This window comes from Parasteatoda tepidariorum, chromosome 3, assembly GCF_043381705.1.
Source record: "Parasteatoda tepidariorum isolate YZ-2023 chromosome 3, CAS_Ptep_4.0, whole genome shotgun sequence".
NCBI classification, from domain to species: domain Eukaryota; kingdom Metazoa; phylum Arthropoda; class Arachnida; order Araneae; family Theridiidae; genus Parasteatoda; species Parasteatoda tepidariorum.
In genome coordinates, this window is record NC_092206.1 from 92,294,679 (window position 1) to 92,309,430 (window position 14,752).

General features: G+C 29.0%; 1 protein-coding gene across 1 annotated transcript; it reads left to right on the forward strand.

Annotated features, from left to right (window-relative positions):
- Nucleotides 1-413: 413 nt before the first annotated feature.
- On the forward strand, nucleotides 414-14,144 carry LOC107442689 (thrombin inhibitor hemalin). The gene is made up of 5 exons (XM_016056316.4): nucleotides 414-551; nucleotides 4,494-4,569; nucleotides 5,758-5,976; nucleotides 11,755-11,991; nucleotides 13,971-14,144. The coding sequence occupies exons 2-5, from the start codon at nucleotides 4,515-4,517 to the stop codon at nucleotides 13,994-13,996; spliced, it is 537 nt and encodes a 178-aa protein (XP_015911802.1). The 5' UTR covers nucleotides 414-551; nucleotides 4,494-4,514; the 3' UTR covers nucleotides 13,997-14,144.
- Nucleotides 14,145-14,752: the final 608 nt, after the last annotated feature.

The following is a 14,752-nucleotide window of genomic DNA, read 5'->3' on the forward strand; positions in this document are numbered from 1 at the left end:
TTATTCAGATGAAACTTCCGGTTTTGTTCACGATTTGAATACAATTACTAGCTCAAAATAGATAAATACCAAAAACAAATTATTTATTGTCGTTTATTTATTTTTTCAAATTAACCGCCACCTCAAAACAAGAATTTAGGATCAATTCTTATTCGTATTTATATTATAAAATTATGTTCTATTCCAAATGAATATCGCATAACTCATAGATAAACGCAGATAATAATACACCAAAATTGTAGATAAGTAAAGATATTTTTCTCTACCGTATTTGTCACGGAAAGATGAACAGAAAAAAGGGGAAATATAATTGTTATCAACAAAAAACATAATTACGCTTGTTTCATCCTCCCGTAAATAATTTTCTCCTTCCGCCAAAGCAAGGATACGCCAAAAGAGCGATAACTGTTTGACCTTGGCATACCTAACAAATAACCCTCGATTAGGGAACAGAATAAAAGGTATATATATACCTGTGGGAAAGACAATATTGACCTCCATCTACAAAAGATACACCTTCTAATTACATTTGTGTCAAGTAGTTCGAACAGGTGAGTGCTTTTAAATTAATTAATATAAATTAATAGTTTATAAAATCAAAATAAATTAAATAAATCGCATTTAATTAAGTGAGATTCAAAGAATTATTCTACATTTATAATGAATTCCTACATTTGTATTTTCTAAAAAAATACTTTGAATAAAAAAAAATTTATTAATTGATACTGAAACAAATGTAATACTTTTTGCTGAGAAATACGAGAAAAAAGTATTCTTGAATTCATTAAGTACTTTTGCATGAAAATAAAGTAGTTTGTAAAAAATTAAACTAAGTAGAAAAATCCGCAATGTTTTGAGTTTTGTTGGAAAAAAAGGGGGGTGGAAAATCAAAATCTAAAATTCTGTGACATTTTACGAAAACTTTATTTCTTCAGTTGCATTTATTGTATAAATCAGATTTAAAAAAAATTAGATTAAAAAAGCATTTTTAAAATAACACTTTATGCTGTATTAATATTACTTACATTATAAAATTTAATTATAAAATTTAATTATAAATAAAGTATGTTTTATTTTTGAATCGTTCGTAAACGCTTAATTTTACTTATTTACTTAAAACATTCCAATACAAACAGAAACAATGCGGAGAAAATGTTTGTTTATTTTTGGAATAGAAATGTTTTCAGACTGGTCTATGAATAAACCGAAAATAAATACGATTAACTGAATTATGATATCTATTAAATAAAATATTTCCATGCACATGAAGTTTATTTCATCGTAAGTATACTCCAATTTACCATTNCATTTATAATAAATTCCTACAATTGTATTTTTTAGAAAAATGCTTTGAATAAAAAAAAATTAATTTATGAAACAAATGTAATACTTTTTCTGGGAAATGCGAAAAAAAAAAGTATTCTTGTATTCATTGAAGTATTTTTTGCATGAAAATAAAGTAGTTTGTAAAAAATTAAACTAAGTAGAAAAATCCGCAAAATTTTGGGTTGTGTTGGAGAAAAAAAAAGGGGGGGGGGTGGATAATCAAAATCTAACATTCTGTGACATTTTAAGAGAACTTTATTTCTTCAGTTGTATTTACTCTAAATTGTATAAATCAGATAAAAAAAAAGTATATTAAAAAAGCATTTTTTAATAAGATTTCATGCTGTTAATTATAACTGTTAATTATGCTGTTAATTAATATTATTTATATTATGAAATTTAATTATAAATAAAGTATGTTTCATTTTTGAATCGTTCGTAAACGCTTAATTTTACTTATTTGTTAAAAACATTCCAATACAAACAGAAACAATGCGGAAAAAAATGCTTGTATATTTTGGGAGAGAAATGTTTTCAGAGTGGTCTATGAATAAACCAAAAATGAATAAGATTAACTGAATTATGGTTTTCGTTGAAATGAAAAAGAACTGATATAAAAATTGAGAACAGGTATCAGAGAAATGTATTTTTTTTATTTTTGAATAAAATTTTAAATTCGTAGCCTACAGAGTAATACATAACATCTTCGAATATTAAATAAATAAGTTAGCGGGTGTATAAGAAAACTCTGTATATCTACAATAAAGAAATAAAAAATACAATTTTTAAGATTTTTTTTTTAAAAATTGAAGTACGTTTTAGCGTCTTGAATTTCTAAAGTGAGTATGTTACAGCATTTAAGTTATAAACAAAACAAGATTTACTAAAAATAAAAATAAAGCGTGTACAGCTCAGAGATTTTAAAAAGAGAAAAAAAGCTTAATTTAACTTATAAAATTTTCTTTAACTTATGTAATTTCCTATCTTCGTGAAGGTATTTTTAACTCGCGTAAAATTATTTTTAACAACATGTAAAATTTTAATATCGTTAATAAATATTATTAAAATATTAATCTAAGTACCATTTCGATGTAGTAAGTTCTGGGCTTTTTATGTCTGTATTTAATTTTACAACTGATATTTACTCATTTGGGGGTTTATGGTTATCCATGTTCAACTCCGTAGCCTTTTAACTTTGAATCCAATCCATAACACAAGGGAACTCCAGAATAACTTTTTGATGATGCTAATCCTCATTTGAGGTACATGGAGAGGAAAACCACGAAAATTTCCCATTGTTAGCCTGGTAGCAAAAAGATTCTAATCCCATGATCCATCTGACACTGAGGATATTTCATGTCAGCATCGTAACCACCAGCCATCACTCGAATTAGAACTTGGATCTCGTCTTTGAGAGGCAAGCGTTCTATTTTCTGAGCCACCGTGGCTCCTTTCAAGTTTTTTAATCGATTGCACACTTTTTTAGAAAATGAACTAAAAGTGTTTCCTCTTCTAGAGATATTAACACTTTTGAGCATCGGTTATTATTGACCATGACCGGACATGCTCCGTTTGTTACGGTTTCGAACCTCGGGTAGAGATATCTGCTGTCGCTTTTGCACTGTCCGGACATTTTTCGTTTGTACCTCTATGTCGGTAAAAAGATGGCTCAAAAATAAAGATCACAACAAAATCCCAGCTTTCCAAAGTTGTAGAGTCGATGTTGAAGAAAATTATTCAGGAATCGGAAAAATTTGTTCCATCTCGATTAATTAATAGTTATGTCCTGCTGGTTAAAAGAAAAGCAAATTTGAAAACTAGCTAGGAAATATTTATAATTATGTGAATAAAAATATTTCTCCAAAGAAAATTATTAATCATTATTTAATTTATCACATTTGAACGTTTTTAAACTTATGCTTTATGAAATTAAAAAAAAAAAAAAAAAAAAAAAAAAAAAAAAAAAAAAAAAAAAAACGCAGAAAAATAATGAAATTTTTGAAAATGTTTTATCAATAAAAGAATAATTTATATGTTATTTTTAGATGCATAAATAACAAAACTAAACTTATTTTACTAAGTTAAAAACTTATGAATCATTTGTAATGTTTTCTAATTCATTAATACTCAACAAAATAAAATAAAAATTGTAATGAAATGCTTATATATATGGGAGTGCGCGTATAAACTATTTATACCTAATTCTTTCCTTATAATTATTTCACACAATTTCAGTATTCTGCACAAATATAATTTTTTTCTTAAATTTATTTCTTCAAATATTTAGTTTTAATATGAAGTGAAATTTTAATTAAAATACTTTTAAAAAACAGAAGTATGCAATTTGTAATTAACATTTACTTATTGCACTATATTAGTTTCCCAAGATTCGTCGGAAGTTTGTATTGAATGTAAGTACGGATTTGGAGTCAAATATTTCAACTACCGTCTCCATAACTCTACAATTTTCTACACACCAAAGTATAAAATTGTGATTAGTATTTTAAGGATTAGACCGTTTATCTTCCTCGCTTGAATGCAATCTATCATAATTACGTTTTCTTTTCAACCGAATAGGTTTATAAAATCAGTACTCGAACCTTACATACTCTATTTGTTTTGTTATTTTTGTCCATTTCACCGATTTCGATAATTACTTGAAAGTCTCTACCTTACACTTGAGCTTCGTAATACTTTATGATAAGATTTAGATATAATTGAGAAAAGGAAAATTGTATTGAACTTGACATCATATCTGCCATATATATTTATTTATTCATGATGTAACAGAGAGAGGGACACAGTGGTATAATTTTGAATCTATGAAATGTTTTCTAAAAAACTTTAATACTAAACATACACAAAAACCTTCCTTTATATACTTTAAACTTCTAAGCTGAGTCGTGATTGTTTTCAAAGCATTAATTTTTATTTTTTCATCAAGGAAATATTTGTTCAAATACCCATTAAAATTATGCATAAAAATTAACTTCTTTTCATAGAATTGTATAATTTTTTTTAATATATTTATTTTTTATTTATTTATTTACTTATAAAGGCTATATCTTTTTTATTTATTTATTTACTTTATTTATTTACTCACGACTGCCTTAAATTGTTAATGAATCTCTGCTAAAAATCTAATGTCATAATTTGTTCCATTTCAGATTGCGTATAACTTCGAAATAATGGCATCACTAACAGCTCTACTCATTTTCAGTACAATCAGTGTTGTATTTGCAAGTAAGTTTAATCTGCATGATTTAGTTTTCATTAAAACGGATACAATGGTGATACAATCAAAACCATTTTATTTCTTATTCACATTGACTAAAATTGTATGACTTTCATATAGTTTTGGATTACTATTTAGTAAAAAAAATTGAAGACTTCTGCAAACATATTTTTTTAAGTATGGAATTTTAAAGTTTAATTTGTAACATTATTTGCATTTAATTTGTAATACATTTTAATATTTTTTTTGTAGCATAATCAAAATAACACACAACTTCCGGGTTCTGCAAACCTTTAAAATAGTCATATTATTCCATATTTTATTGCATCATACAAATATTTTGTTACGCTATTCCATATTGTGTTTCTTAATTTCTATGACAAACAATCATTAAATTTATCAAACTAAAATCAAGTTTAAAAATATTGTCACTCAAAAAGATTTTCAATTAATAGTTTTTAAAATAGTTGTAACATATACAAATTGCTCTCTTAAATGCATAATATAATTGAAGAACTCGGGATAAGCCTTTTATTTTATAAAATTTTTGAGTAGAGGGTCTTTGATAATTTCGGAGCAAACAGTAAGATATACAGCTGTATATGGTACTGAAATCTGTTAGAAACTTCGGAAATTTGTGAAGTTCCTATATGGAAGGAATAAAAAGGAACTGCTTAGCTACAAAAATTACCCTTGGAAAAGGTTTAACTTATCATTATATCGTCCGAAGCTCTCCAAAAATTTTATCAGTCTTCCAAAATGTCTAAACAATTTCGAAACATAAAATATTTTTGTGAAATTAAAAAGAGATCAAAATTTTATTCTAGTCGAAGTAAAATGTAGGTTCATATTAACTTGAACCTTCCATTTGTAACTCATAGCTGTAGTCTTAGAATAAATTCTAAACAAGTTCGAGATTCGAAGCGGAATCTTTTGCTTAATTATGGAAAAGAGTCAGGTTCATCTTTATTATATATTACTATAATAAAGATATAATATATTATATCTTTATTATATATTACTGTGCATAGATTCCATTACTATACCACCAGCATTTACTTCTTAAGAAGATGAAGCTGGTAGTATAGTAAAAGAAAAGTTCTTATTTTCCGTAAATATTAACTGTTGAGTTACTTTCAAAGAATGTCTTCTTTTTCAATAAAGAATTTAATTTAATGTATTGAATTTTAATACAGGTACTAATTTTCCACGAGATTCGCCAAACCAGGATCAAGCACCGCCATGCCTCCAGAAAGTGACACAGGGTCTCTGTTTGGCTTACTTCGAAAGGTTCTTTTACAACGCTACAGCCAAGACTTGCCAAGAGTTTGTGTATGGGGGATGCCAAGGAAATCAAAACAATTTCCCAACCTTCGATGCCTGCATGACAACTTGTAAAGACACTAAAAACGAAGGTAAATAATTGTTTTTTTTTTTTTTTTACTTAAATGACAAAGAAAACAAAAGTTGATTGTTATCTTGGTAAATTATTGAAATAGGTTATAAATTGAAATAGGTTAAATGATTAATTGAATTGATAATTGTAAAACTAAAAATAAAAAAAAAGAGTAAATAAGTGTGTTTTTTTACTTAAATAAAGAGGTAAACGAAAGTAAATAATTGTTAACCCCTTGGGGACGTGTGATTCATAAAAGCATTCGTACAAAATCAGAATCAGGATATAAATAAATAAAAAACGGTTGCTTAAATGTAGGCGTTGCTAATTTAACAGGCTTACTTTGCTTTTACCTTAATTATTGTTAGTTTAATCATATATATAATCAATGTCAGATTAAAGTATAACTAAATAGTTTTATTTTGAGCAAAGTAATGGTGAATTAAATAAATCAAACAATTATAACTCCGCCCACAAATAAACTGCTAAAGAATTACTTTGATTACTAGTTTTATCTTTTTACTCTGATTGATACGGCTTTATGCTGTCACGCATTTGTGACAGTCGGCGCGAAAGGGTTAATAGGATAAATTATTAAAATAGGGTTGCAAATTCATTGAAAGTAACAATTGTAATTCCTCCAATAGTTGTTAATTCTCCCGGAATTTCAGGAAGATCATATTTGTATATTTAGAGAGATAAGGAAATTTATGAATCTTCCTTTTAATTATCAGATTTATAAATTTAATTTAGAATGATTTTGATTGCAAATATATAAAAATAAATTAAAAATGAGCATAAATGCATGATACTTATAGATGGTGTGTTTAAACACTGGCAAAAATTTTAAAATATTTCTGTCTATATTTTTAATTCAATTCTCATGTCATAACATTCATGTCATTTCATTTCATGTCAAAATTCATTCTTGCAAAGAGCGAAAATGAACAGGTCTGCAATTACATCGGAATTAGATAAAGAATATATATATATATATATATATATATATATATGCTACTCCAANTAAGTATCTTACTCTATATAATATATATATTCGATTTCGGACGAAAAATACAAAAATCTCATAAGCCATGATGTTTTGCACTAAAGTATTTGACCGGGCATACTGTAACTCTGTATCGGTTAATGCTCACTAGACTTCATACAGTTCTAATAGACAATGAGGATATAGAACCTGTATTTAATAAATTACAAACAAATAAAGATTTTAGAACATCGTTGTTTGATCCCCCTTCATCCCAACAATTATAATAAGCAATGAAATAGATAAAAAATTATGAAAAATCATTGAAGTAAATATTGTCTTGTGAAAAACGCAATTGCCTCAAAAAGTTTGCCAATGAGTCTTTCCTAAGAAACTGAAAGTTCCTTTGTATAACAATGCCTCGATTTCTACCAAGTGTTGCCACCGTCTCATCAGTATGTCAATAGGGCAAACGATACGAATGACGCAAAAGACAGAATTGCAATAGAACTCGTTCACCTTCCCGCTTTTTGCCTTTTGACGAGGAAATTCTTTTCTGTCAGAGAGCAGGTCAAGCACCCCTGAGAAGTCAATGGTGAAATAATTGATGGTTTTGCCTGGTTTCATTACACACAAAAAAAAAAAAAAATATATAGAAAACCAAATAAAAGTTCTTTTTTTTCCATAAATTAAATAGTTTTCAGGGACTTATTTTTTTAAAAAATTTTTCTTTAAAATAATGTATCGATTTGTATTTTTTGTGTTACTGTGCAATTTAGTAAATATGCAAAATTTATTAATAAATTGCTGTGATAATGTTTCTAAAAATTTAAATTTTAATTATGATTTTACGTTTTTTAATGTCACAAAAAAGATGTTTTAGTATTTTTAAATTTTGATTTATATTTAACAAAACTAACCATACTTTAATTTTTCATCATAAATTTTTTGTGTTTAACAATAAAAAAATTACATTTTTTTCATTTTTTATAAATTTATAATTATAAATCTTCGAAAAAAAATTCTCAAAAGTAAATTAATCTATATAGTAGACCAATTCCAAATTTCATACGATTATGAGCTCTGATTCATTTATTTTTAATTTTTTAACACGGGTAATAATTTATATTTTTAGTGCTGATATAGCATTTAATATGCACGCAAGCGAAGGTCATTTAAAAGTATATGAGAAATTTTTTTAAAAAAATAATACTTAAACATTTTAAAAATATTTGTTTTTTTTTATTTTTTTGCTATTACAAAAAAGTATGCCTTACCATTCATACATTTTTTTTTATTTTTGCAAAAAATAACCGTACTTTTGTCTTAAACATTTTTTTTCGTCATAATTTTTTAATTTTAAAACTTTATTTTTTTCTATAAATTTATAATTCAACATCTTTTTTTAAAATAAGCATTCGAATCCTCTGACCTAATGAGACAAACGTATGTTTTTTTACCATTTGAGAGAGAATTTAAAAGTTTTATTCAACTGAGCGACTTTAAAATCGATGACCAGACGTCACCAATTTTAACTCTTTATAAAGCCTTTTTTTTTTCTAGTTTGGTAATAAACTATTTTTAGGATTTTGACTAATTTATAAAAGGCTTGATATTAAATTTATAAAAGATTAATTTACATTAAGCTTCTTTTCGAGAACTTTTTTCTTCTTCTTTTTTTTTGTGGAAAGGTGAGTGGGATTTTCGAAAAGTGTTAAAGTAAAGAATAACTGTAAAGAATTTACCACTATATGATGATCTATGCTTAGATATAAATGAAATTATAAATTCTTCGTTTAAACTCGACGAGAAATGATTGAATAAACCAACACATAACGCACAAGAAAAGATAGGCCCCGGTGTTGGTCTCATGCAAACCTTTACTGTTACCCACATTTATGTAAACAAAGCCGTGTTTATTTATTTTGAATTTATCAGCAGATGACTACACAAATCATAAATGGGAAATAGCTAACCATAAACATTTGAAAATTAATGAAGTTGATGGAAAGTATACTTATCAAAGTCTTAGGGTTAAATTATGGTAAGAGAAAACACCATCCAAGAAAGTGATAAAATTTTATTCGTGAAAATCCAAAAAACTGTTGAATTTTCAGAAGAAAATTTTGAATCGTTCCTATTAATCGATTTTTACTGTTAAGAACAGAGGTGGCAAACGTTTTTGAGAAAGTCAGTGGCATGCAAGGAAGAAACAAACATACAGCCAAAGGTGGCATACTTTCTACCCCTAAAGTATTAATTTATTAGTATTAATTATTTTATTTTATAACTGTCGTTGAACAGCCGACCCAATTTTTTGGATTTAAGACTACTAATGTTCAGTTCCATATCCTTGAAATTTTGAACCCAAATACAGAAGACAAGGGAACTTCTGGATCAAGTATTGTTAGAAATTTGCCTTCGTGGGGGACTTTTTGATGGAACTAACCCGCATAGAGGACTCTAACCCATAGTCCGTCTACCACTGAGGATAGTTCACGTCAGCACTGTGGTGGGTGCAAGCCGGATGCGGAATTCCTATCGACCAGCCCTGCTGGGATTCGAACCCGGTTCACATCTTCGGAAGGCGAACGCGTTCTATCCCCTGAGCCATCACGGCTGAATCTACGGTGATAGAAATGGAAAAAAAATGTATTTAAGGGCAAAATTAATGGAAAAGTGGTGCTAATTCGGTTAGAAGAAACGTAAAAAATCGTCATACCATTGACGCCAATGATTCTTAATTAATTTAGGTAATACATACATATAGAAATGAGCTACCTTCTAAAAGGCAAAATTAATGGAGTAAAGGTGTTTTTGCGTTTAGAGGAACCGTAAAAAAATCACCATACTATAATTGGCGACAATAAGGCTAACGTCGATAAATCGAAATAAAAAAAAACGTATCTACTGAAAAGCAAAATGGGACTATTCGTTTTGAGGATATTAGTTATACGCCATATTATTGATACCAATAGCTTAATTATTATCGGTAACATGTATTAATTGGATAAGCATTAATTGAAATAAAAATAATAATAAGTGTGTTAAAAAGCAAGGTTTATGGTGAAAAAGTTAATTAGAAATCCGCAAGGGGAATCGTAGAAAATTGCCATACGCAGGTGACGCTTCATAAATTTCGTCACTATGTACTACTGGTATTATGGTAATCAGCGCAGTTTTAATAAGAATTCAACAAAGGGTTTTCGGTAGTTTCAGAATATATTTTTTTCAGTGGTAACAAAGATAGTGTATTAATATTTTAATGAATTAGAATAAAAAAGGAGGGACTTTTTCCACCACTACTCATAAATATTTTAAACCGAGAATGGTTAGGCTCCAAAGTCTTATGAGAATTCTATTTGTTTTTAAAATGTCGGCATCTGTTTGCTGCCATTGATAAATAAATGTATTTAGCTTAAAACTCAAAGAGTTAAGCAATATGTGCCAAATATACTGATGTATACATAAAGTATTTTATTGATGAATTTGGTAATTATTAAAACTGCACCCATACTAAGCAATTTAAATACCGATACTGTGAAATAAGTATCTTACTCTCCGTTGAAATGAATATGTACCGGAGAAAATGACTTGTTAGTGGTACATTTTGACTATCATGAGTTGGCCGCGAGCAATATCACCACGCCAAGTGATGTTAAATACAGTTAATCACTATTCTAACGAGATGAACTACACAAAAAAAAGTAATTTTCTTAATTGTATAACGTAAATCCACCAGGAAGATAACAAATAAATAAATGAAATTATTTTAGCTTTATTAATTTAAGGGCTTATGGGAAAAACCAGGAAAGTGACAGAGAGATTATAATCGGGGAAAGCAAAAAAGTACGCTCCGAACCTATTCAATTCAACCATCCATTCTGATAAGATGAACTACGAAAAACGTGGTTTGTTTAATATAATCACATAAAGTCACTGGGAAGGGCAACAAATAATAATAAATAAAAATGACTGAAATTCTACTATTTTTTATTGAAAAGGTTAGTAAATAAACCAAGTACCACATTTTCAGACAGACTATAAACAGGATAAGAAGGTGAAAAAAAAATTGATCGCCAAACTATTTTATTTCAGATTTATTAGAAGGTGGGACTAATAATTATTTACCTTATTTTATTTACCACTGAATTTGAAAATAAAAATCTTGCAAGCATACTAAAAACTAATGTGGATAAGTTGTGTCAAGATTAAAGTGAAAGCAAAAACAATTCTTTCACATTAAACACACCCAAATTGATGCAACTATTTTGTTACTTTCACTGACTCATAAATACCCCTAAAAATGTCACTTACCTGGTTCTTCCACTTCGCACTTCAATTGTGTTGGTATTCAGTTTTATGCGTGATTTCGTAGTGCTGTTCAGTACTGATAAATTGACTTTTTTTTTATTCACGCCATACAAAGGATGGGTATTCAGCTAGTATATAAAATAACAATTTTAATATTTAATAAGATAAGCTTGAAAAACGGAATCGAATGCTATGCCCATTTTCTTAAATACACATTTCGAGCTCTGTCATATTTTGTTAAGCACGCATTTTAAGATGTGTCCCGAATGAAAAGCTCATCAATGACCTAGTTCTTGTAAAATGATCGAGGACAACAATGTATGTGCCTCAAATTAACATTTTAAAAAATACAAACAGCTTTCAGGGTAAATTTCAATTGAAGAAAAATGAATAAGGACGATTTTTTCCCTATATTTTTCAGCAACAAGGGCATTAATTATTTGATCATTCAAATTTTAAAAAACGTGAAAATTCTCATTTATTTATTTTTGTTCTCAGGAGAGGAGGCAGAAGCAGCTGAAAGCGCAGCAGTTGAGAATACATGCAGTCTTCCAAAGCAACCTGGCATCTGCTACGCTCATTTCGAACGTTTTTATTTCAATGGAAAAAAATGCGAATCTTTCATCTATGGAGGGTGCATGGGGAATAAGAACAATTTCGAAACCATAGAAGAGTGTAAGAAGGCTTGCATCAAAGAAAATAACCAAGTTCAGGTGGCGGCATCTTCGGTTCAGAGTAAGTTAAAATGTCAAGAGAGTTTTTTTCATCTCTGCCTGTTTTATTCTAATTAAAGCAGCGATGCCAAAACGGTTAAGCACTGGACTGCTTGATCTATCATTTTTAAAGAATCATGGTTTTGTTTTCAGTATCAGCTCGAAGCTCCCTCTGCTTCGGATCGATGGGCACCAGCTTGACTGGAAGGTAACGTAGGATAGTGGGCAATTCTCACCGGTCTCGAAAATTAAACCTAAGTATCCACCACTCTTTTGTTGCCTGATAACTTGCTGATGAAGGATTCCTTCATTCTCTTTTGCCTGATAACTTGCTGTAGGAATATTTCTTTACTTCCTTTTGCCGGATAACTGGCTGTTGAAGAATTTCTTCATTTCATTTTGCCGGATAACTGGCTTCTGAAAGATTTCTTTATTTCCCTTTACATGATAATTGGCCTTTGAAAGATTTCCTTTTGCCTGATAATTGGCTGTCGAAAGATTTTTTTTCACTTCCCTTTGCTTGATAACTGGCGGATGAAGCGTATTTTTTACTTTCCTTTGCCTCATAATTGGCTGTTGAAGAATTTCTTTACTTCGAGGTGCATGTGCGATGGCAAAGTGGTTAAGGCAATCGTTGTGAAGAACTAGAATTCCATTAGGTTATAAACTCATGTAACCCTGTTATATTGGTTTTTAACTCTTTTATTTACATGGTGCTAGGGTGTTTCATATAGATCATCTATATTTTTAGAATCTTGTAAAACATAAATGAAATTTCATAAAAAACGCACATATAAAAAAATTCAAATTGATATTTAAGTGATGAAAAAAAAACTGAAACGGTTCAAAAATATGACCAAAAATGATTGAGATCCCTGTAAAAGATGGATTAAAATCAAATTACTTGCCCAGTATTTTATCTAGCATTTTCTGCTAAGGACCACCTTTTATTATTTAATAATAGTTGGAAAAAACTGTTGAATTGTAAGGCATAGGTATACAATTCTTTACTTCATTTTAACGAATGTAATTTTACATGGCAAAATACATAATTTGAGTGAAATTCGTCAAATAGTTCCTGAGAAATTAAATTTTAAAAAAGTCATACTTTTAACCTATCAAACCATTAAGTCCTAGAACGTGAAGATCCGATCATTAAATCAAAAATTATTTAGGGTGGTTCGTTTATTTATTTATTTTTTGCGAGCTGTACTAGAAACTTCGTGAGAGTGTATAGTCTTATCTCGAGCCAACTGAAAGCAACGTCACTGAAAGATCATCTCTTGACTGCCAGACAGTATGTATCTTTCCATGTAGAGTATCATCCGTCTTACTATGGATGGTTGGCCGTGTAAAGCTAAGTGCAGATGGCTAAGGGTTAAAATTCGTCGTTCGCCTACGCTTGAAAAAAATGCACCATCCAATACTATTATACTTGTAGTGTTTTCAATATAACACATTCTTTCAATATAGCAGACAACGAAATAAACCACAAATGAATTCGGAAGACGACGTGAGCTGGCTATAATGGCTACCCAAAAAAATAACAAACATTGCTATTTTACACAAATATAGCCAAATAAGGGATAACACTAAAAACATGGTTACATCTTTATTTATGCTGTGATATTAATTTTAAATTTGTTTCACGATCTGTTAAAATTTATAAATTACAGAAAACTCTTATGAATGGTAAAATTACGAGCAAATATCACACAAATAAAACTTCCTAAATATTAAACCTGTTCACACATCGCCTCATAAGCATAACATAAGCAGAGGGATACAACGGAAGTTTTCTAATTTTTTCCGATTTTAGGAAGTTTGTTATTGTTTACATTCAGTCAACCATCCATACTTGTAAATAAACACTTATTTGAAACAGAATGAATTATTTAAGAATTACTTATTTTGTCGCAATAGTTATTGAAATGCATGTGTATCATTTTTCACAATATATCATAATTTTATTTTTAAAAGATCTTTTGTCTCCTTTTACAGGTGATGAAAAACAAAATCAAGCATAGTATACCACCTTGCTGCAATTTTACAACATTAAGATCAAGAAATCACTGATTTCAATTTTTAACGAATTATTTATTTCTTCATTTTATCTACTAAGTTATTATGTGTGCTTTTTGTTCATATTCATAATAAAAATTGTTTTTATTTTAAGTTCAATGATTCTTCGCCTCCATATTTTTACAGACATGCAAGACCTTAATGACACCGACTTTGACTTAAGCATTTCAGAATTATTTGCCATTTATCGCTTATTTGAGGAAATCAGTACTGATCAACACTACGAACTCATGCACAATCCCCACTTTTTTGAACCATCCAAAGATACCACCAAAAGTTTTCTAATTTGTTGATTGCAATTCACTTTTCTTTTAATAAAAAAAGATTCGTTGGCCTTTCAGCAGAAGGGTCTCTCAGTGGATCGCGGTGTAGTGATTTTTTTCTTTCTTCGGTTTCTGTCGCGCCTGCAGTATGCTTGATGAAGATGAACATGAAGCTTCGTACATGAAGATCTATATTGCTTGGCACCCATGCTGACAGAGTGGCTTCATGCGACGAGACGATGCATCTGGGTGTCCTCTTCACCCGAGTCACTGTAATTCATTTCACAGCAAACATTTTATTCCACAGCAAAAGTTAACATATGCTGTAATGAGGTGGGAAATCGTAGCTTCCAGCTTTGAGTATAGAATAAACCAGCCCTTCTCTATTGCATTGGCTGAGGGCTTAAATATAATTTCTTACAAAAAATGTATATTTTT